Source organism: Petaurus breviceps, unplaced genomic scaffold, assembly GCF_028583685.1.
Source record: "Petaurus breviceps papuanus isolate PSGF00001 unplaced genomic scaffold, PetGlider_PUasm1.0 91133, whole genome shotgun sequence".
Classification (NCBI taxonomy): Eukaryota; Metazoa; Chordata; class Mammalia; order Diprotodontia; family Petauridae; genus Petaurus; species Petaurus breviceps.
The window spans coordinates 32,414,957-32,439,103 of record NW_027187419.1 but is presented as its reverse complement, the minus strand read 5'-3'; the positions used below and the strand labels follow the sequence as shown (position 1 = coordinate 32,439,103).

The following is a 24,147-nucleotide window of genomic DNA, read 5'->3' as shown; positions in this document are numbered from 1 at the left end:
GTCTAACGTGGGGCAAACTGACTCAAGTCAGAAAAACATAGAAGTTGACCTTCTTGGTAGCTCCCCTAACAATCAATATTAGGATTGGACCCATCAATGGCCATTGCATTTCCAGCCTGTGTAAGATAGGGAGACATGATGATGATGATGAATGGTGATTTTGGTGATGATGATAATAATGGTGATTTTGGTGATGATGAGGATATGCAACATTTTCCAAGCAGCTGTCAAATTAATTTCCTAAAACACAGGCCCAATTAAATCACATTTCCTATTCAATGTGTCTTTATTGCCTCAGGAAAAAAAAAATCCTTTATCTGCATTAGAAGCCTCCAACAATCTTATGTATATCTTTGTTTCTAGATATTCCCTATTACTCTCCTTAATCTCAAAATCATCTTTAATTTCTTCCTATCCTGTAGCCTCTGTATCTGATCAGATGCCAAATCTTACTGATTTCCCCTCTAAGCATTTCTTACATTCTTCTCCCATTTTTCCCCACTCATATGGCTACCACCTTAGTTGAGGTTCTCCTCACCTCTAGTCAGGACAGCCACAGTATTCTCTTAATTGGTCTCTCCCAGTCTTTAGCCTCTCCAACTGGTCCTCCATACAACTGCCAAAAACAATTTTCCTTTGTAGTTTTTGTCACTGTCATGCTCAAGAATCTTTATGCATTCTCTGTTGCCTTGAATATAAAATGCACTCTTCAGTCTGGTACCAGTCTGGTTCCCTACCTTTCCAGACTCACTTCATTGCTCCCCTTTACATGTTCTGTCTCATATCCAAACCGACCCATTAGCCACTCCCCAAACATAACATTCCATCCTGCCTAGAATATACTTCTCTATACCTCTTAGAACCCCCAAGGTTATGCTCAGGGGTCACTTCTTTGGGATGGCTTTTCTGATAGCCCTAGTTATTGGTGCTTCAACCCTCCTTATAAAATCTTGTATTTGCTTATCTATGTACATACAGTGTCTTCCAGACCCCCACCTTAGTGGAAAGCAAGCTCCTTAAGGGCACAACATGCCTTTTGTCTTTGTATCTCTAGCATAGCACCTTACACATAGTAGGCACTTACTAAATGTTTATTGAATATTTACTGGGATAGTTTAAATTGGATTTTGTAGCATATTTTTTGCTGTTCTCTCTTACATCCACCTTTGCAGTAAGCTATTATGTATTAATGTTGATTTTATTTAGAAGGCTTTGTTGAATTCTTTGTAAAATTTCTCTATTTCTCCTTCTTTGCAACAGAGGATGACCTCTAATTTACAGTTATCTTCATAGTAGTCTTACGCAAATGTTTATTATAAACGCTGCAAATTGAAATGACCAAGTACCCCAAGAGATGATTTTTTTCTCTTTTGCATGAATAATAAAATTGATTCTGCCAATTCTTTTATTTGCTGCTCCAACAAGATACCAAGTGAGCCATGCCTCCTTTAGTCACAGCTTGTTCAGGGGAAAAGAATTACATATTTGTAATATAGACACCCTCCCTTTTTTTTTCTAACTTTCAGAAACTGTTCCTGTGGAAGCTGAAAATAGTATGCATACCAAAGGGACTTTTTGCATGTTTGTTTCCTAGGTTGCTAACCAAAAAACACATCAACTTATGACCAGCTTACTAGTTAGTGAGGCTCTCCGTACTAAGCTAGGTTGATCCTTGGACAACAGACACAGTCTTTTGTGAGAGCCATAATCAAAACCTTTTCCATTGTGGTAGAACCTACCCAAACTTTCACTGAACTTCACATAGCCTTTAAGAACCCAACCTCACATCTATGACACAGTTAGACATGAGAGTAGACCTTCTATTGAGGGGGAAAATAAAATGTGTTTTTATACTCAAACTATATTGACACTGATGAGATCTTGCTTTGATTATTCAAAATACTTTTTAAAATCTTGTGCCTCATGTATAAATATAATTGCATAGTTTACCATATTGCTACCCACATTTCTCAATACCAGTTAATAAGTGTTTGGTAAATATAATGATTATATAACAATAACTGCTTCGTGTAGAACTCATAAGACAATAAATGATCAGTAAATAATTGCTGGATGATTTTGTACCTTTTGGTATGTTTCTTGGTAAAAACATTTAACATAGTTTCATGGCTTCTTCTTTCTCCCCATTTGAAATGTGAATTCCTTCAAGGCAGCAACTTTATTTAATATATTATTTCTTTTAAGTCTGACTTGAGTGGTACATGGTGATTACTTAATAAATGCTCACTGATAGAGGTTAAGAGAGAGTCTTGCTGAATTAAGAATCCCTGCTTTTAAAGGTCTCTCTCCCTCTCTGTTTTTATAAAGGAAGAACAGTTCTAAACAATCCCAATTACCCCCAAAATGTGGGATGCTATATATATGTTGTTATCATGTAGTAGATTTTCCTGTTCTCAGAGTTATCCAACAATTTCCATCTCTGGTGTCTAATAAATGAAGTATTCCATGGACTTCTAGTTAGAGATGATAGAAATACACAATTCATCAAGTCTATAAAAGGGCAAAGCCTTTGAAAAGCAAAGGAATTTCCAGGAAGGTTGAATGTTTGTCTATTACCTGATCACAATGGGGGAAGAATGGTTTCAAACAAAAAAATGAAATCCTGAAATGAATTGTTCACATGAGTCATGGCAAGATGTAAGAGAAAGTGACCAGAAATACCCCCCTCCCATCCCTTCTAATTGGTTTCTCGATGCCAAATTACACATCAAAGCAAAACAACCTTATATCTAAAGAGAAATAGCAGAATGTCACTCAGGGCTGCATGTTTCCTGCTGGTTTCCTATTCCGTTTTCATGTGCTGTATGTTTGTGTGTCAGAGAAGCTTAATTTTAGTTTGGTGATTTCACTTTTTAGAAAGATCATCTGCTTCAGGGATTTCACCCCTATTGAGACCTAGCCTTTTGTTTATTGGCCTTTGGAGTTCTCTTCCGTAAAGTATGCTGTGGTCTGGGCACAGAGCTTGAGTTCTGAATTGTAAGACTACTCTACCTTTGGTTCTCAGATAATCATTGGGAAGGTCATTTGCTTGCTGTTTCTCTGTTTCTCCAACTGTGAAAGGAAGATAAAAACCTCTTTTTTATTAGTTTCACTGGTATCTTGTGAGGTTTATATGTTGAATGTTTATGAGAAATTTTGAAGGCAAAAAAAGAAAAATCAAATATTAACAAAATAATCTTTACCCTTTTTTAACATTAGCTGCTGGGAGTTCTGAGAAATGCCTGAGATGAAACATCTCCAATACTGAAGTTAAACATTTTGCTGTCTGAATATTAGTGGACTTAGGGCCTCCTTTTGGAATCCAGAAAGAGAACTGGCCCTGTGTTCATTCATATTGTTCATCTCATCCAAATTTATGCCCTCTGGCAACAAAAGATCTGATAGTTTGTCTGTTTTCACATGTTACCTAAGGTTTCTTAGTTATGTAGTGACCAGACCAAGCACATTTGCTATCACAAATTTGTTATCATACCTATGAGAAGAGGAATGACTTTTAGGGAGACATTGCCCACTTATTCCATCAAACCTTTTAGGATTCAATACATTTTGTCATCTTTTGACCCCTTCCAGAAATCTTCAGAAATAACCCCCTCAAAATACAGATATTTAGGTAGATAAACTTTTGCTTGAGAAGAGAAATTTAATCGGAACTACAAGACATTGGGGAATTTCTTAGTTCACTAATTACTGTAGCAATTCAATATAAGTTAAGGCCTATAGAGTCAAGCCCAGGAAAACTATAGAGAATTCCTAGCTCAGCACAGATGTACAAATCTATCAAAAATTATTCCTATAAAATGAAAATAGAAACCTCAAAAATTATCCTAAAAATATAAAGCACAACTATTTCTGAAAGAAAGAGACCTGAATGGGCCTATCTTTGACAAAGGCTACATTTGGTCAGTTGTTTTTCAGTCATGTCCAACTTTTCGTGACCCCATTTGGGATTTTCTTGGCAAAGAAACTGTTATGGTTTTCCGTTTTCTTCTCCAGCTCATTTTATAGATGAGGAAACGGAGACAAACAAGGTTAAGTGATTTGCCCGGGGTCATATACCTGAGGCCAGATTTGAACTCAGGAAAATGAGACCCCTTGATTCCAGGCCCAGCATTTCATCCACTGCTAGTTTCCCCTTGTCAAAGGCCACATGGACTTCCCAATTCCTGGCAAAAAAAAAAGAGGAAAAGAGAAGAAGAAAGGCTTATTGTCCCCTTTCCACACCAAAAGAGTCACCTTAAATCCATTTCTTGACATGAAATTGACAAGCCACTCTGCTCCCTACTCATTTATTCTGCAGAAGAAAAAGCAAAACAAAAAACTTCAATTTCCCTAATTAACCTGAAAGAAAAGATGGTGAATCAAATTCTGGTCTACTAACATTGATCAAGTCACACATTCCTTTCCTAAAACTCAAGGCTCCTCCTTAGCTTGTCTGTCCCTTAGGAGTGAAGGAGTGAAGTGCCATTTTCTGACACTGCCATGATGCAGGTCCTTGTCTTCCCTCACACCTGGACTACTGAACTACCCTTCTGGTTGGTCTCAGTTGTCTCCCTATTCCAAGACGTCCTCCACTCATTTATAAAGTGCAGGTCTGACCCTGATTCTCCTCTTTTCAGTGAACCCCAGTAGTCCCCTCTTACCTCCAGGATCAAATAGATCAGCTTGTTTGACTTTGAAAACCCTTCCTAACTGTCCCTTTCCTGCCTCCACTCTTTATACTTTACTTCCACATACTCTGTGACCAGTGACACTGGCTTCCTTCAAGTCTCAAAATCCCACCTTTGGCAAGGAAGCTTTTCTTAATTCCCCTTAATGTTCAGGCCTTGCTTCTGGTATTATCTCCAATTTCTTGTTTGTACATAATTGTTTGTTTGTTGTTCCACCTCCTCCCCAAATAGACTGCTAGTCCCTTGAGGCCAGGGAGGTGTTTTTTGCCCTTTTTTCTCTTCTCCGCCTTTAGTACAATGCATGGCACAAAGAAGATGCTTAATAAATGCTTTTTGACTTTGACTACATTATGATCGTTGCTAGTTCAGAAAGTCAAAGGAGGCAGTTTCCCCTTTCTGAGCAGAGAGTCAGTTTTTAATACAAGGGGGGGGGAATGAGAAAAGCTGTTCCATTAACAAATAGAAAGCCTTATTCTCAGACAAATATACTTAATTTATTAAGGCCCATGGCTGTTAATCAAGGGGATCCTGTCCTATTCATAATAGAAAGTTGGCTCCTCAATCTATGACCTGATCAGGACCATTCCTTCTGGAAACCTATTAAACCAGAAAGTAACTTATTATTCATTGTTAACTAAAGTGTTTCTAAAGATGGCTGAGAAGACAGTCTCATAGAATATGGAAATATTGGATGTATTTAGTTATCTGTCTCTCTGCTCCAGAGGCTCTGACCTTTCACATATATGAAGTAGATTATATGAATCATGGAGTATCCTTGCCCCGCCCCAAATTCTCCCCTGCCCATCTAACTCAACAACTGAAATTTCAGCATTTTAAATTAGAATATTACCATCTCTAGTATCCTGTTTCAGACCACAAATGTCCTTAGAAAGTGTAACACGTTCATTTGTTACTACCTCGGTGTGAAAGAGTTTATTACAGCTTTCTTCTTTATTAGCTATCTAAGAACAGGCTACCAAGGGCTTTGGAATAAGCTTTGGTAGACAGGGAATGAGGGGAAAAATGATTTTAGAAAGCATGCTCAGCTCTGAGAGCAAGTCTAAATGAACAGAGTAATGAAGTGGCCTCAAGGCACTCTGGGGAAAGAGTATGTGCTCTAGGAGCCTGGGAGAGTTGGGGTAAGTGGTAGAGTGGCTAGGATTATCTGAAAAACAAAAGAGGAATACCAAAGAATTACAAAAAAAAATATTAACTAAAAATAGTATTGGGATGAGGTTTGCAGAAATGCTATGAAAAACATAAAGGTTAGGTCAGGGTTGAGGGGAGAAGAGGATGGATAATTATTATTTTTAGCTGTTTGGAGATAAAGAAAAAAAAGCAAAGAAAAATATGCTCATTGACTGGCAGATGATGTCATTTTTACAGATAATTGAGAAAAAGCAGAACTACTCAGATCTTATTTTGTTCCCATCTTGTCAAGGAAATAATCTTCAGACTAGAAAGTTCTGCATAATTATAGTCTAAAGGGAATTAAATTCTAAGGTAGATGAAGAAATAGTAAGAAGCATCCAGCTAATTTAAGTAAGTTTAAATTTCTGTGCCCAGCTAAATTACATCTCAGAATGCTGCAAGGAAGTCTATGTGATCATGGCCAATGGAATCATAACCAACAGAAGAGTTATCTGAAAACAAGATATGGGCAAACACAGAAAGGGGGAAAATGTGATTTCAGCCAGCTGTAAACTAGAATGTGATTGGAATCCCCACCACCACTCTAGAACACATGTTTTCCAAGTAGTTCTAGCACTTTAGTGGTTCCAGAAGCTTTGTATTGTTCATCCTTCATTCTCAAAGAAGACCATTGACATCAGGAGGGTAATGTCTTGACTTGCAATAATTGAATTTAATTGAGGCAGAGATGTGCAAAGTCATCAGCCTCACTTTTTTCTCCAGCCAAAAGCTTTGTGAAACTATAAAAGTAAGGCACCTCGCCAGCTTCTTCCGTTTTGCCTTCTGGAACACCTACTCCATAATTAATTCGTTTCCTTCCCTCTTAAATCTCTTTTCACTTTATGCTCTCTCATTTGGTAATCTCATCAGCTCCTGTGGGTTCAGACTAATTACTTAAATTAGTTTCTATGTGGATTATTCCCATGTCTGTATATCTAATACAGCCCTTTCTCCTGAGCTATATAGTCTCCCATTTCCAATTTCCTTTTTAGACAGTTTGAGCTGATGACCTATAGACTTCTCACATTTAACATATTGAAAAGAGAACTCATTTTCTTTCCCTGACAAACCCTCCATTTTCTGCACATTCTTATCAATGAAATACTATCATCCTCCCAGTCACCCAGATTAGGAATCTTAATATCAAACTCTCCTCTTCTTTCATTCACTCTATAGATTCAATAAATTGCCAGACCTTGTAGGATCTTTCTCAAGAACATTTTCCTATATGTCTCCTCTTCATTCACACTTCCACCATCCTAGCTCAAGCCCTTATTGCCTATTACCTCACTGCCTCAGGTCTTTCCCCATTCTGATCCATTCCCCACTCAGCTGTCAAAATAATTTTTCCAAAGCACAGGCCTGCCATACCATGCCTCCCCACCCCTCACTCCATAAACTCTAGTTTACCTCTACCATAGGATAGAAATTCCTTTGCTTGGCATTTAAAACTTTTAATAAGCTGACCTCTTCTAACTTTCTTCCCATCTACATATTTTGCATTATAGCTGCATTCACCTATTTGCTATTCCTTGAACAAAAGACTGCATCTCCCTTCTTGAAGCTTTTGATCTAACTGTCCCCCAATGCTGGAAGGCGCTTCCTCCTCACCTGTGCCTCTTAGCCTCAATGAATGCTAGCAGCAAGAACCCTAGCATACCCAGGGTGGCTGCTAGCACAGGTCCCTAGATCTGCTTTTCTAAAGGAAAGCAACTCAAAATGGGTTAACAATCTTGCTTTCATCAAACATATGTCATTTACCTAGTTCAGGGGGAAAAGGTTAGCACCCCAAACTTCAGAAAATACAAACAAGTTACAAGCAGATAGCAAATACAGAGAAATATCAGCAGACAGGCTTCCAACTGTCTGACCATTACATCAATACTTAGTCAGTTACCAGAGAGGGAAGCACCAACATCTGGGTTTTCAAAGCCAGGGGCTCAACGGCTGCCCAGAGTCTCATCTGGTCAAATCACACAACTCTTCTTAAAGTGAGCCCCAAAACAAAATCTCACATCAGGGTATATATAGCCTTCTCCTGGATCAGAGAATGGCGGAGCCCTCTAGACCAATCAAAAAGCAACCAGTTGTGGGCATTCCTGAAAAACAAGCCTCCTACCACAGGTTCCATGTGATCACATTCTGCCTATTAGGGGGCAGAGTATATTTTCAAATCAGGGAAGGTTCTCCGAGTCACTTAAGCCTATCAAAGGGCCAATGGGTAGGGAAGATCTTAAATCAGCATTCCCATAACAAATGCCTTGAAGGCTTAGTCTAAATCCCACCTTCTTTAAGAGGTCTTTTCTGACACAATCACTACCAGCTGCCTAATGCCTTTTCCTTTGAGATTATCATCTGTCTATTCTGTATATATCTTGTATTACCTAGTCATTTGCCTGTTCATTTGCCTGTTGTCTTCCCCATTGGAGAGTGAGCTCCTTCAAGGTCATAGCTTTTTTTTTTTTTTTAATCTCCTCTACTTAGCCTGGCACATAGCAAACAATTAATGCTTGTTGACTGATTAGAAATCACCAAGGAGTAGCAAAGAACATGTGATATCAAACTAACCTCATGTCCTTTTTTAATAAGATTATCTCAATGATCAGGAGAAGCTAGAGATGCAGTCTATCTATTTCAGCAGAGCATTTGATCTAGGGTGTCATGATATCCTGGCAAACAAGGGAAGATGGGGCTAGGAGACAGTACAGTGTTGGGGATCCAGAATTGATTAGCCATTGCACCTCAAGATACTGATCAGTAGATTATTGTTCATTTGGAGGGAGGCCTCTAGTGGCATACAATGCAGATTTCTGTGTTCAACCCTGATTTAGTGAACATTTTTAGCAGTGACTCAGATGAAATCATTCTTATGAAATTCACAGATAGCACAAAACTCAGAGGGACAGCTAATATAGTGAATGACAAAATCAAAATTCAGTAACATTTCCACAGATTAGAATGATGGGCTTAAACCAATAAAGTGAAATTTGATAGGGATAGACATAAAGTCCTACACTTAGATTCAAAACATAGACTATGAAAGTACAGGTGCCATGACTTGGAGGAATATTAGAGATTATCATGTTCAACCTTCACATTTAACAGATGAGGAAATGGAGGTCTAAGTAACTTGCCCAAGGATACAGTGTTTACCCTCATTAGTTTTTGAGCTCCCTATTACTGGCTGTTTTAAATCAAAAGATGAATAGCTACATTTCAGGATTCAAGTTTTTGCATGGAAGCATTTAATTGCATGATCTCTAAGCACTTTCCAGCAGTAGGATTCAGTGATTCTATAGAAGAAGGTAGGAGGGCAGCCTGTTTCAGTTTACCCAAGATGGCTTATCCTTCCTTCAGAATCACCTTTCTCAAAGCAGTTAGTCAACAAATGGTTCATTAAGCATTTACTCTGTCCTTGGCGCTATGCTAAACACTGGGGATACAAATAAACAATGATCAAAAAAAAGGCACTGCTTTCAGAGAGATCACACTTTAATGGGGAGTCTCCTAATGGGGCCATTGAGACAGTGGAGAAATTGCTACCTTTAGGGTGGAACTCATTAGATTTGCCCCAAACTGCCTCCCTCATCTCACTTCCTTATTTCCATCAGTGGTACCATCATTTCCCCTGTTATCTAGGTTCAGAACCTCATGATCATCTTTGAATCCTGTCTTCATTCCATTAATAGCTAAATCCTGTCAATGTATCCTTTATAATGTCCTTCACAGCTCTCTCTGATTTTCTGTTTCCACTTCTGCTGCTTCACAACCCCAGTCCAGAAACTCATTAATTCACATCTGAATTATTGTAATCACTTTTTTTTCTCCTTTTTGGAGGGGCAATTGGGGTTAAGTGACTTGCCCAAGGTCACATGGCTGTAATCGATTTCTAACTGGTCTTAGTACCCCACTCTCTGCTCTCATTCTATCCTAAATACTGATAGTTGTACCACTTCTATAGCCCCCCCCCGCCCCCCCCCCCCCCCCCTCACCAAGTTCAAAAGCCCTCGAGTTCCTATTAGAAAGCAATAAAGTCTAAATTCTTTAGCCTATCCAATCCTCTGCACATTCTGGGCCTATTCTCCAGCTCCACGTCTACACAGATCCCACACTTCACACAGATCAAGCTATTAGACTCACCACCCATCAGGCTATCCCTTGTAGTTTAACACCTCTGAAATTGTTCTTGTGCCTTATTGGAATGCTGGTCTCACCCTCTTCTCTTCTTCTCCAAACCTAACACATTCATTCTGTGAGATTTAGCCTAAATCTTCTTCTGCTTTGTGAAATATTTCTGATCAGCCCAACCTCTGAATTCTGTATTTGGTACTTAATTATTGTTGTAAGATACAGTGCATATTGTTAACTTTTCACGTGTATATATATCTTATATCTCTTGACTCCCCATTTAGATTCTAGAGTTCTTTCATTATTAATTGTCCTTTTCCCATGGAATTTCTCTTTGTCCTTTAAAGCTTATCAAGCATCACTTCCAGAAACCTTCCATGACTGGTCCATCCACTTGCTCTAACTAGTAGTGGATGGCAACCTTCTTTCTTAGACCTCACCTAGAACTAGACTTTCTGTCTTTTTAACAAGGCCCACTAGGCCTCTATTCATAGTGGATAGAACATTAGACCTGGAGTCAGAAAGACCTGCATTCAAATTCTGCCTCAGATACTTACTAGCCATGCAACCCTGGATAAGTCAGTTAGCTGCTCTCAATCTGTTTCCTCATCTTTAAATGGGAATAGTAATAGCACCTATGTCACAGGATTGTTGTATGGATCAAATGAAATAACATGTAAAGAGCTTTGAAAACCTTATACCTTTATTTGAACATTACCTATAGTTAATCGGTGAGTCAGTCTGCATTTATTAAGCACTTACTATATGCCAAGTACTCGTGTTAAGCCCTGAAAATACAAATACAGGAGAAAGACAGCTCTCATCCTCAAGGATCTTACCTTCTATTGGAGTAATAGAACAGATAAAAAGGAAGGTGAAAAGGAGAGGCATGGGGTGGAGAGTTGAGATATAGGGGTACAAAATGGGGGCAGTAGAGGAAATCCAAAGTACAGCTGGGAAAGAAATGGTTCTTTGCTAATTTGGCTTTCCTCCTTACATGGAGGTTCTGGGAATCTCTGTCCAGTCAGAGGTAGAGGCCACAAGGACAGAGGGGCCTTCTAATGTGTGAATTCCAGGACTTGGAATGAGGCTTCAGGATGAAGAGCTGGGCCAAAGGAGAGGAATGGGGAATTATTTAAGGCACTTGTTATGAAAGTAACTGTTTCTGTTGGTATCAATATCTTATCCTCTCAGGTGGCTAGAAGATTTTCATAGACAGGGACAGTGTCTCATCTAAATTGTACGCCTCTGGCTTTGGGAGAATAGGTACATTAATACTCTGTTGGTAGAGCAGTGAATTTGTCCTGCTGTTCTGGAGTAACTATGTCCCAGAGTTACTAAAATGCATATACCCTTCCATTCAATGATATTACTACTTGGTATACCTACCTCAGAGATTTCAAAGAGAAAACCAAAGGACCCATATGTTCAAAAATATTTATGACAGCACTTTTTGTAGTGACAAAAAAAATTGAAAATTAAGGAAATGCCTACATATTCAGAAATAGCAGAGCAAATGATAATCTGAATTTAATGAAATACCACTGTGCTGTAAGAAATGATGTGAGGGACAACTTCAGAAAATCCTAAAAAGCCTTAGACTAACTAACGCAGAGTGAAATGAGAAGGACCAAGAAAATAATCTATACAATAATAACCACATTATAAAGACAACTTTGAAAGACTTAAGAACATTGATAAATGATGACTGGCTTTGGTTCCAGAGGGCCTATAACAAAATATGCTACCCACCTCCTGACAGAAAGAGAGGGGGATTCATGGGGTAGAATGAGACATATGTGTTTTTGTACAAGGCCAATATGGGAATTTGTTTTGTTCAACTCTGCATATTTGCTACAAGTTTTTTGTTTTATTTTGTTTTTATCCAGTATTGTTGGGGGGGGGTGCAAAATGGGAAGGAAAGAGAATACATTTTATTAATTGAAAAATATTCCTTTAAAAAAATTTATCCCTCCCTTAGCACCAACCACAGTGCTATGCACATAGTGGATAATTAATACTTTTTTGTTTCATATTATATCTTCTTGTGTAGTGATCATATTTTATCTTTTATCTTTACTCCTAGTGTGCCAATGCCTAGCACATAGTAGGTATTCATAAATATTTATTGAAGGAATTGCTATTTGTGGTATGTTATCCATGTACCATAGCCTTGTGCCTTCACTGATTGGCATCATTGTGCCCAGAATTCGCAATTTTGTTTTGCTCTTGCCCTTTGAAATTTGCTCATTTTAGAGGCTGAGAGACCCCCCAAAATGATCACTCTTACTTAATTTTATCATTTTCTGTTTGTGTCACATTGATTTTTCTCCCCTTGCCCTATCTCTATCATCACCTATTATTTTCAGACTATGACGTCACTGTTTAAATAAGAAGTGATTATCTTGTATCTTTTATGATACTAAAATGAATACTATTGTAATCTGCTTGTCTGAATCTTTAGTTATTTGCAGAAAGTATTATTTAATTTTTGATGCCAAAAGAAAACTTAAAATGCAATAAGCTTCTCCTGGCTACCCACATCAGGACAAGAAGAACTTGACTCATGCTTTTCTAAATCTTAAGTTATTTGCAGAAAGTGTTATTTAATCTATGATGTCAATAGAAAGCCTGAAATGGGGTGAGTGAACTTTTCCTGGCCACCTACATCAAGATAAAAAGAACTTGAGTCATTCCTAAATAATAGGTAATTTCTTCTGTTATGAATGAAGGATAATAGGCATTTTTCTTGGCTAATTTTTCTTAAGACCCTAGTGCCTTGAATCTGACTGTTATTCCTTCACTAGGGGCTAATTTCATCCAGTAGACTGAGAAAGAGGACAGCATCTAAAATGAAGTCTGGGAATCTGATGAAATCTTTTATGGTTATTAGGCCCAGTGTGAAATGTGGCCAGGGCAGACAAGTTGGCCTGAGGGAATTAATAATGGGATGTTTATATCCATTTCCCTTTGAGGTTAGTAAATGAAAACTACAAAGATTTGAAAATGGCTGAAAATCATCTTTGGCTCTGGCGTAGATTTCTCAGACTGGCAAGAAATGAGACAGAGGGACCAAACAACTCTAAGGTGTTTGCATCAATCCTAGCTTGCCCCCACTCTGATACTGAAGGTGATTTTGTTAAAAAAGAAATAATAATAATAAAACCTTGGATAAAGAGAACAGGTAGGGATGTTTCCTACAATTCTCCAAAAATAAATTCCCTTCCTTACAACATGCCCAGGCCCATGTAGCATAATGATGAAAATGATGACATGGATTTTTTTTTTCAGTCCCCTCTTCTCAGCAAATGTTCATTCCTGTTCCTCTATTTTATTGTTTTATTGACATCTTAATTTTCTTTACATTGTATCATTTCTAGCTAAATTGAACCCTCCCCTGTGACAATAATAGTTAAGCAAAAATATATAATGCAGGCATTGAATGTGGCATGTATATTCATGTTTCCCCCATCTTTCCGCCATGATGGAAGAAGTAGGTTTGTTCTCTCTTCCCTTGGAGGCCTTCACTGGTTTTTTGGTCACTCAAGAGTTCAGTTTCTTTTTAGCACTCAGCTCGCTGACATTGTTGTGGCCCTTGTGTATATTGCCCACTTGGTTCTGCTTATTTTATTCTGTATAGTTTCCTCTTTTTTTGTTTGTTTGTTTGCTTTCCTTTTTGGAGGGGGAAGGCAGGGAAATTGGGGTTAAGTGACTTGCCCAAGGTCACATGGCTAGTAAGTGTTAAGTATCTGAGGCCGGATTTGAACTCAGGTCCTCCTGACTCCAGGGCCAGTGATCTATTCACTGAGCCACCTAGCTGCCCCTCTGTATCATTTCCTATAAATCTCCCTGTTTCTCTGAATTCTTCACATTTGCTATTTCTCATTGTATGACAATATACGAATGTCCTAGTGTTTATTTGTTTACACTTATTATTCAAACAGCCTCTCCCTCCAGTTTGTTTCCATTTCTTTGCTACTATAAAGGGGGCTAAGGTTTTGGCCCACGTTGGACATTTTTCTTCGTCTTCAATAGGGCAGGTGGCTAGCCAGCATTTATTAAGCACTTATTAGGTATCAGGCACTCTAATACTTCCTTAGACTGTATGTCCAGTGTTGGAATTGCTAAGACAAAGGTGACATACACCTTGGTTTTCCCTTCATAATTCCCAATGGAAATCCCATGCACTTGTATGTAGAACTTCACAGTTCTACACATGGATCCTCATTTTATAAGATGAAGGTGCTGTGCTTTGCAGTATAGTATGGGAAAAGGTGAGACTAATAATCAGTGTTGAAAGGAATGTTGTGATAAACTGTCAATGGCTCAGTGAACGGGCCCAAACATTCTGAAAAGACGGTTTAGAATTATACTAAGAAGCTGACCAAAATGTCTATAATCTTAGACCCAGAGATCCTTATTGTTGGTCATTCATATCCCGTTCTCCATGTTCCCATGAACCATACTGTCCATGGGGTTTTCTTGACAAAGACTCTGGAGTGATTTGCCATTTTCTTCTCCAGTGGATTAAGGCAGAGGTTAAGTGACTTACCCAGGGTCATACAGCTAGTAGGAGTCTAAGGCCCTATTTGAACACAGGTCTTTCTAACTCCAGACCCAGCACTCTATCCCTTGAGTATCTACTTACCTCACCAGAGATCCTTCTTCTAGGTGTATATCCTAAGGAGGGCAGTGGTAAAAATAAAGGTCACAGGTATCCCACAATAACAGCACTTTTTGTACAATCAAAGACCTGGGAACAGAGTAGAGAGAGGTTGCCCAAAAGCAGGACCTGGATTAGGACCTCAGATTTCTGACTATTTATTCACTGTCCTTCATATACCCTTCTCCCAAAATCAGTTCAGAGTATAGCAGAAGATTCCCTGTTGGCTAATATAAGGAGGTTCACCCATTCAGCTGCCTAGCTTTCTTGTCAGCAGACCGGATTCCAGAGCCTGGCTTTGTAAATCCAGATCTTCTTCACGTGGAAACAATTGTAAATGCTGGCAAGAGCTGAGGCTGAGGGGAGAATCATGGAAGGGGGTGAAATATTGTTAATGTAATCTCGTCTTCTCTGTGGAAATCCTTTCACACAGACACTGTTCTGACTAACTCTACAATGCTGCATCTTGAATCCAACTGCAGGGCATTATTGATAGGTGATGAGAAGGTGATTTTGTGCTCTGTGTGCATGGACAGCGGGGGTTGGCTAGATGTTGGGTAGGGACATTTAAGTAGAAAAAAGACCCACAGAGTAGTTAAGCAGCAAAGCAATCAATGTGTGATGGTTAGCACAGCTAGGCTTGCAAGTGTAACGTTTCGAGCTCACTGCCACCAGCAGGAAGCACCACTCCAGGAGTCAATGTGTCAGAGAATTAACCAAAAAGCAAAAATCCAGCTTTCTTTCATATCTACTCCTGCCTCATGTCTTCTGGGAAATGTCCCCAAATGGGAGAAAAGCTTTGAAAGAAAGGAAATTTGATTGATTTCTTTTCAAAGAAGGCTCATTACTAAAGCCCATAATAAGAGTTTGTTTATTTCAAGGCCAATAGTGCCACCCCTTCCTCCATCCCCACCCCCTTCTTAGTGATTTAGAGGAACTAAAATGTTTAGCCAATCTATTTAGGAGGAAAACCATAAAGTCCCCACTTCATTTTCACATATATTTCCTCTCTTTTCATTGAGTGCTGTCAAATTGTTTTATTTGATGAAATACCACAGAAATTGGCTGAAATTCACCAGTGTTATTTTTTTTTTCTTGGTGCCAAATACATCTTTGTGTTCATTAGAGCCTCAGAAAACATATTTTGGATTAATGAGCTGTCTAATTCAAGGTAACGAATGAAAGAATGACAGATTCTTCCATAATAGCTTATAGTGAACAAGTAAGAATTACCAAGAGTTCTAAGGAAGTAGCTATTAAAGGCTGGTATAGTGAGTAGAGACCTGGTCTAGAAGTCTAGGGCTTCCTGGGCTCAAATCCATCTTCTGTCACTTAGTAACTCTGATTATAAAGAAATCACTCAACCTGTCTGAGCTTTCTAGTTTCCATATCTAAAAAGGAGAGTAACACCAGTAGTACTTAGCTCTAGGATGTGTTGTGGGATTCTAATGAGAAAAGGCAAGAAAAGTGCTTTCCAAATCTCAGAGCCCTTTTTAGGTGTCAGATGTTATTATGCTGGAACATACTACATTTGTAGCCCTCCCTTTGTTTCTGCAAGGGACAGCTTCACAACTCTGGCCTGACTGACCTGATCTTCCTGTCTACCAGGTTCCCTTCCTTCTCTGCTGAACATGCCTGTTCACACTCTAGTAATTCATATCCTGTCACTCTCTTTCAAAGAGAATCTAGCTTGTCCATTCACCTGGGAGCAGTGGGAGTGGGCCACTTCTCTAAACCTGAGCTCTTAGTAGTATTAACTTTTGTTTGTGGTTGCTGGATTTCACATGTACATTCCCTTCTTTCTATTCATCTCCTTTCATTATTAAAACCACGCTTATCATTGTATTAGATGTGCCTGTGCCCTTCCCTTCAGTTGATTAGAGTGGTATGTCTCCTCCCCCTCCCCTCCCAGAGAAGCAATGTGGGACAGTGGCTGGAAAGCCAGACTTAATATCAGGAATCCTGGGTTCCAGGAACCTGCCATCATAAACAAATCACTTTACCCCTCAAAGTCTCTACTGCCTTATCTGTAAAATAAGGTCATTGGACCAGATGTTTTCTAAGGACCTTTCCTGTTCTTAATCTTTTATCTTCATTTGAATCATAATTATCTGCCATATATATGTTGTACATTTCCCTTCCCTTCCTCCCCAGGAATGTAAGCTCCTTGAGGACAGGTATTGTTTTGCATTTGTCTTTATATTCCCAGAGTTTTGGAGATAGTAGGCACCTACTAAATGTATATTGAACTGGATTTGTAAAATGAGGCTTAATAACATTTGTACTCTCTGTCTTAACAGGGTTGTTGGGAGAAAAGTGCTTTGCAAACCTTAAACCCCTATATAAAGGAAAGCAGTGATTCTATAGCAGTTTTAATCAGTGGGTGTGAGAAGCCCTCTTCATCCTGAGATATGGAAAAAAGATATTTTTCTAAATGCTTCATATGGATGCAGTAAATCTTTGTTGTTTGATTTGGTCTGTTTGGTTTTTCAAGCATTTTTATATTCAGGAGTACACCAACACCTCAACTCTGCATAGCTCTAATTTTCTCCTGCTTTAGGTAACCGTGACTGATGGTGGTTCTTCTCCAAAGCAGTCAACAGTTTGGGTCGTGGTTCAGGTTCTGGATGAAAATGACAACAAGCCTCAGTTCCCAGAGAAAGTCTATCAGATCAAGCTGCCAGAGCGGGACCGAAAGAAAAGAGGAGAACCGATTTACAGGGCTTTTGCATTCGATAAAGATGAAGGTCCCAATGCAGAAATATCCTACAGCATCATAGATGGAAATGATGATGGGAAATTCTTTATTGACCCTAAAACTGGCATGGTCTCTTCCAGAAAGCAATTTACGGCAGGGAGTTACGACATCCTCACAGTAAGACTTTCTGAATCCCAAATTAGAAGAATGCCTCTGTGTATGTGTGTGGTTTGGGGTGGTGGGATGAGGGTGGATAGATGGATGAGATGGATGTGTGTTATGTCTGTGTGTCCTTTTTTTCTTGTACAATTTTTCATTCATTTCAAAAATCATAGAAATATGCATGTGTTTGTTCTTGTATACAGTAAATCTCTACAATAAATAGTTCCATTATACATATGAAAAGAAATGCTGATCTGGAAGACAAAGTCATATAAATAAGTAATGCTTTTGGCTTCTCTACTGATTTGTGATGTTTCCAGAAGCTTTACTGATGCCTCCATGTTGGATACTATGGCATAAAACAATGTTTGACTTCTTCTGCTTCAGTTCTCTAGTGTTCCCTGATCCCCTTAGACCAACATATGCAAACACCTCTCCACCTCACCTTCACACACACAGCTGCATCCTCACTCCCATTTTGACAGCAGAGGGTAATTGGTCATATTCAAAATAGACAAGTGTCACCTGGTAGACTAAGTCAATGCTAGACAAGGAGACCCCAGTATGAAAGAAATTCATTCTAATCTTTCCCTCTAAGAGGCACTGTGGCACACAGTAAAGTGGGCTAGATGTAGAATCGGAGGATGTTCAAATTCTAGCCCTTCTACTTACCTGCTATGTGACCTTGGGCAAGTTAATTAACCTTTCTGAGTCTATTCTTATATAAAATGAAGGACCTGGACCAGTTGGCTTCTCAGGTCCCTTCCTACTCTAAATCTGTGGTCCTCCAGCTTCCAGGTATGCACTAAGTTCCTATTGACCTTTTAAGTCTGTTCTCTGGTGTACATACCCTTGACTCTATGCAGTGAGCTGTTAATTAATGTGGCAGGATGGTCTTCTCTTTGTTCCTATTATCTACCTTTGGGTGGTGTTCAGAGAAAATAAGAGGAACTGATTCCAAAACCTGAATTCTCTTCCATCTGCTCTGATGCCCTATCTTTTCTCTAACAAGACTTCTTTAACCTGTGAATTTTGGGTAGAGGCACTCCTTGCATGGATGACATTGCCCTGACTGATGTAGATTCCCAATAGCATCACCAATAGATGCATTATAATCAAATCCCATATTAATATTATCTAGCCAGTCATCTAAGTTACAATTCAAATGATGGGCAACCATCTAATGTTAACATGTAAGCCCCATTGATTTTAACTCATTTCAGCGTCTGGTGACCATGCAATTTGTCAGGTAGTTCCTCTTCCCCACTCTCAACTGTGCCCCCATAATGGTGCTTTACCTAACTTTGTGCTTTCACACAGCCAATTAGTGTGTGCCCATATTCTTGTTAACTACATTCCCTATTTCTGAGGATAATTGATATATAGCTAAGCTATGGGAAGCATCCTACCTCCCAGGGATTGTATTGTGTAAAAGACAAATAGCTACTTTAAGCCCATAGAAGTAAAGTGTATAAATGTTATCTGCAGTGCTTATTTTTTGAAGAATAATAGCTTACATTTCTTTAGTTTCCAAAGTGATTTCCACAAAGTTTTTCAAAATATTTTCCTCACAAGGACTCTGTGAGGTAGTGAAATAAAAATTACACCCACTCTGTAAATGGGGGAAAAAATAAGATGCATAAAGAGCTCAAGTGGAAGGCACTGTAGGTCTACGGTTAGAGTATCTGGGTTCCAGTATGAGATCTGCTACATGGGCAATCTTGGGCAAATCATACTTCCCCTCCATGGTCCCTAATTTGTTGTTACTCAGTCATATGTTACTCTTTGTGACTCCGTTTGGGGTTTTCTTGGCAGAGATACTGGAGTGGTTTGCCATTTCCTTCTCAAGGTCATTTTACAAATGAGGAAACTGAGGCAAACAGAGTTAAGTGACTTGCCTAGGGTCACACAGCCAGTAAGTGTCTGAGGCTGGATTTGAACTCAGGATGAGTATTCCTGACTCCAGGCCAGTGCTCTATCCACTGCATCAGCTAGGTCCTCAGTTTCCTTAGCTATAAAATGAGAAGATTGGACTGACTTCCCAAGTCCCTCCCAACTTTAAATCTGGGATGCTATGATACTGAGACTTCTGAGAACTTGGATTAGCCACTTTACCTCTCTTTCTCTTGATTTCCCCATCCATCATATAGGGAGGTTGTAAGCTAATCTTTAAAGCCCCTTCCAGCTCTAAATTCCTAGATCAAGTGTCTTGCCCATGGTCATATAGCTAGTTAGTACTGGAAGCAGGCCTTGAATACAGGTCCACTACCAAAAAACTATATAGAACAATGTGGTATTTGTATATCACTTTTTGTTTATTTTGGGTGATTTGAATTTTTTTTTAATTCCATTTGGTATTTTCATTTGTAAGTGTGCTACTCCTCATTACCAGATTTAATTTTCCTATGTATCGAGGAAATCCCAGCAGTCTTCCTTTCTAATTCAAAGTGAGAAAATGCATTCTTTATTCTGTCTTTCATTCAGGGCTCATGACTGTCCAAAGGGGAAAATAACTCCCTATCAAGAGAGGGTATAATAGGTGATGTAATTCAATTACGCCACTGAAGACTTTGTATAACTTACATTCTTACTGGATTCTTTACAAGCTTCTCCTCTTTCTAGAAACAGAATCATCACTCCTACATGGCTATTGCCTATACGTCCTAATATGTTCATCTGGAAACTCCTTCCTTCCATAGAATGAAGTAGGGGGAAGGGTAGTTGGTACTAAGCACACTCTCTCCCAAAATGTGTAGATTCACATCAGTCTAGTCAACTTTCTTGTTGTCCAGGAGATCATATTTCTAAAAGAACCAGATTGACCCATCCCATTGTCATCTCTCATCCCCAAATGTTCTTTTCTTTGGAGTTTCTCACATCCTTAAACACAGCAGTGGCTCACAGGGCCTTCAGATCAACATGGAGTGGATTCTCCCCGAAAGACAAGCAGGTGGATTTTGTTCTCCTTTTGTCATGATAATGAAGGTAAACTTATATGTTGCTATCAGAAAATCCCAAATCAACAGCAGACCAGGGCTTTAAGCCATCTTCTGTATTCTCTCCATATGTGATTAGATCAAAGCAGTGGACAACGGTCGCCCGCAGAAGTCCTCCACCGCCCGCCTCCACATTGAATGGATTAAGAAACCACCTCCTTCCCCTGTGCCCCTGACCTTTGATGAGCCATTTTATAACTTTACTGTCATGGAAAGTGACAGAGTGACAGAAATTGTGGGTGTGGTGTCTGTACAACCAGCCAATATACCTCTGTGGTTTGATGTAGTTGGTAAGTCCCAGTACTGAAGGTATTATTGGTATTAAGTAATGTAGTCATTGACTTTTTGGATTTGCTAGCCATAAGACTAACCATTAGAACTAAGATTTAAATAGCCTCTTAGTGCTAGAATGCAAATGAACCAGTAAAATGAATTAATGTACTTGTGCTTTCGTTATGATGCTGTAGCTAAGCTGAACAGAAAGCGCTCTTTGGCTGAATTTTTTTCATAGTATGTTATTGACTGCAATCTTAATGTCTTTCTGTGTGTCATTTAAATTCTATTGTCACACTTTGCTAATCTCATTTCTAAATGTATTGATGGTACTTAGACTTGCTGTCCTTCATTTCTCTCTTTTCTTCACCTTTTTTTCTGCATTCTGTTCTTTTTTTTTCTGCTCCCGACTGCCCTGCTTCAAGGTGGCAAGCATGCTCGAGAGATGTTCTATATTCTACAGACAGCTTGTGGGCAGAACTGTTCAACAGAAGGTACCCTTAGTGCAAACACATTTGCTAAAATACAGCTATCCAATCTGCCTTTTTATGGGTTTTTTGAAGCAAATTAAATTACATCTTTCATAACTGCCTTTGACAGGGTAAAGTGCAGCCCATAGATTTCATACATGCCTCTCTAACAGCTACTACATTACTTGTGTCCGATTACTTTCCTTTGTTTGAGGGTGGGGTGTTTTTCTTCCCCCTGAGGTTGGTTGTTTTGGTCCAAATTTTTCCTGTTGTTTTTTTTTTAACTAAAATCTAGTTGCAGCCCCACTGTTTTGCAGCAATGATGTCCTGCATGTATACTTTGAATCCTTAAAATCCCCCAAGGGAATGGTCACCTTACTACTGTCCCCATGAGGAGGGCTGACAAACAGCCATCAGTAAGTGGCAGTCACATCATGGACCACAGGATACAGCTTTAAAATTCCTTGAAAGGGAGAACAGAAGCCAAGCTAGACAAAGAGTGAAATGGTGTCATTGCCTATATATAGGAAAGAGGGAGAAAGAGATTAATAGAAAGCAAAACCTCAGAGGATTAGGAAAACCAGGAGTGTTGCTAAGAGAAGAAGCGAAGAGTGTTTTGGCCAACCCTGGATCTGAAATTAAGGGGACCTAGACTGATTTCTCACATTTATCTTTTGGAGACTGGAAAGTCAGAAGAGAATAAATCTAGAGGAATCATTTCCTTCCACAAGGTATTTCTCCCACTGTTGATGGAGATAATAGTACAAATATCCCTGCTACAGGGATGAATAGCAAGAAAGTGTGTGTTCCTGTTTAGACTCTTCTTTCTACAGTTTCCTTGAGGACAGTCTCAGAAATATGACCTGAAAGTTCCTCCCCTAAGATCTTACTAGAAAAAGGAATTTTTTCCTCCCTTCCCAGTTTATCTATCTCTGTAGGGCTAGCTTCTGAATTTTATTTAAATGGTATTGACGGTGCCACCCTATCGTGCTTTGGTCATGATCCTCATCCTAGACTCCTTATGTCCTAAGCTCTATCCCCTTCCGGTACATTAAGGACTTATGCACCCTTTGTGCCTCTTGGTCTCTGCAGTAAATGGTTCACGGTTTTCCACCTCATTAAGATATCCTCTGTTTTCATTTTCTCACTCTCGGTGAAATAAAAGTTGCCAGTATTTATCACTTGCCTGCCTATGAATCCACATTTAGTGGCCCTCCTTCTACCTCTCTCTCCGCCCCCTGTCTCTGCCATGATAACTTCCCCTGATCATCACAGTCTTGGTTACAAATTGTGTATTTCTTCTACTTCTAAAAGTAGCTTCTTTTACTGTGCCTCCAGTTCCTTTCATATAGCAGTGATTATTGAGTATGGCTTTTTTTATTGTTGATGTTGAAAGAAAAGACTAGAAATGAGAATAAAATGAAATATATAGTGCAGGGTGTCCCAATGTCTTAGTGCAGCTTTAAGCTATTAAAGCAAATTAAATTCCACTCATAGCTTAAATTACATTTATGCTATCAAAGCTTAACGCCTTCACTAAGACTTTGGGGACACCCTGTATTTATAGATAATATAATAAACCATGGTTTATTTCAACTACAATTTTACTATTACACTATGAAGTAGTTGGAGAAGGTTTCCTCTTATAAACTTCTTCCTCTTGTTACCCTCCAATTTTTGGTCCCCATTTCAAACAAACATGCTTCATTTTTGCATTTGTATTCCCTTTACTTATCACAGTGCTCAGCACTTAATACATTTTTTCTTTCATCTGTTCATTCTAGTCCCGACATGGCATCTGCCTGTGTCTTCCCTGGACCTTTTTTGCCCATTCCTAACCCTCACTCTAGGGATGTTTTCATACTCTTTGCCCTTCAGAGCCCTCTTCACTCTACCCTGATCTCACTTCATCTGATCATTATAGCAGTCCCTACAGCATTCACCAATCTGTGTAGGAGTATTGGGACAGGGTGACATGTTCCTAAGTAACCACTGTAAATTCTTCTATTTTCATTTTTGTTCATTCTCTCCTCCCCACGGCTGCAGTTTTATTACTTTTCATTCCTTTACCTCCAAAAATACATTAGGCAGTGGATAGTGGACCCTGAAGAGATGTTATTGATTGACTGACTGATAGTCCACAGGCAGACAATGATGCAGCCTCACTGAGGCTTCCCCAAATCCCACACATCCTCATAATAATCTCCTCCTGTATTCCTAACCTCACTCAACACTGCACTTCCAGCAGAAACCTGAAAAAAAATGGTTCTGATTCTTTCCCCAGAGGTCAGTGAAACTTTTGAGTGCCCAAGTATGAAGGGGGCATTCCAAGGATAAAAGTCTTTTATAAAATGCCTCCTGGTTCAGCAGCCATTAAAAATTACACATCCCCAGCCTTCTGTTGTATCTGGGAAAGAGGACTGAACTTAGATGGTCTCTCTGTATCCTCCTAGGCTAGACTTCATCTGTTAGGGTGATTGATTTGGATGGACCTTTGTGTAAACCCACAGAACCTTCCGGAAGTTTCAGTCCAGTTTAACAGATGTCACTTAAATGACTTCTAGATACTGAGCAGTGGGGATACAAAAACCTTCCCATCCCACAGTGAGATTCCATTCCTCTAGGGCAGATCTTCTTAACCACGTCAGTGTCATGGTCCCCTTTGGCAATCTGATAAAACCTAATGGACCCCTTCTCAGAATCATGTTTGTAGGTGCATAAAATAAAATACATGGGCTTTTGAAGAAACTAATTCTATTGGAATACAGTTATCAAATTAAATTAAAAAAAAAAGCACATGGTCCCCAGGTTAAGAAGCCCTACCCTTAGAATCCTTACCTCTCTCTCTCTCTCTCTCTCTCTCTCTCTCTCTCTCTCT

General features: G+C 39.2%; 1 protein-coding gene across 4 annotated transcripts in view; it reads left to right on the top strand.

The window, feature by feature from the left end:
* The window catches only part of FAT3 (FAT atypical cadherin 3), a 760,616-nt gene that overhangs the window by 598,149 nt on the left and 138,320 nt on the right, over positions 1-24,147 (top strand). For all 4 annotated transcript variants that reach the window (XM_069080441.1, XM_069080440.1, XM_069080439.1 and 1 more), the window contains 2 exons: positions 17,231-17,545; positions 20,606-20,816. In XM_069080441.1, coding sequence (XP_068936542.1) covers positions 17,231-17,545; positions 20,606-20,816 — 526 coding nt within the window. The remainder of the gene's footprint in view (positions 1-17,230; positions 17,546-20,605; positions 20,817-24,147) is intronic.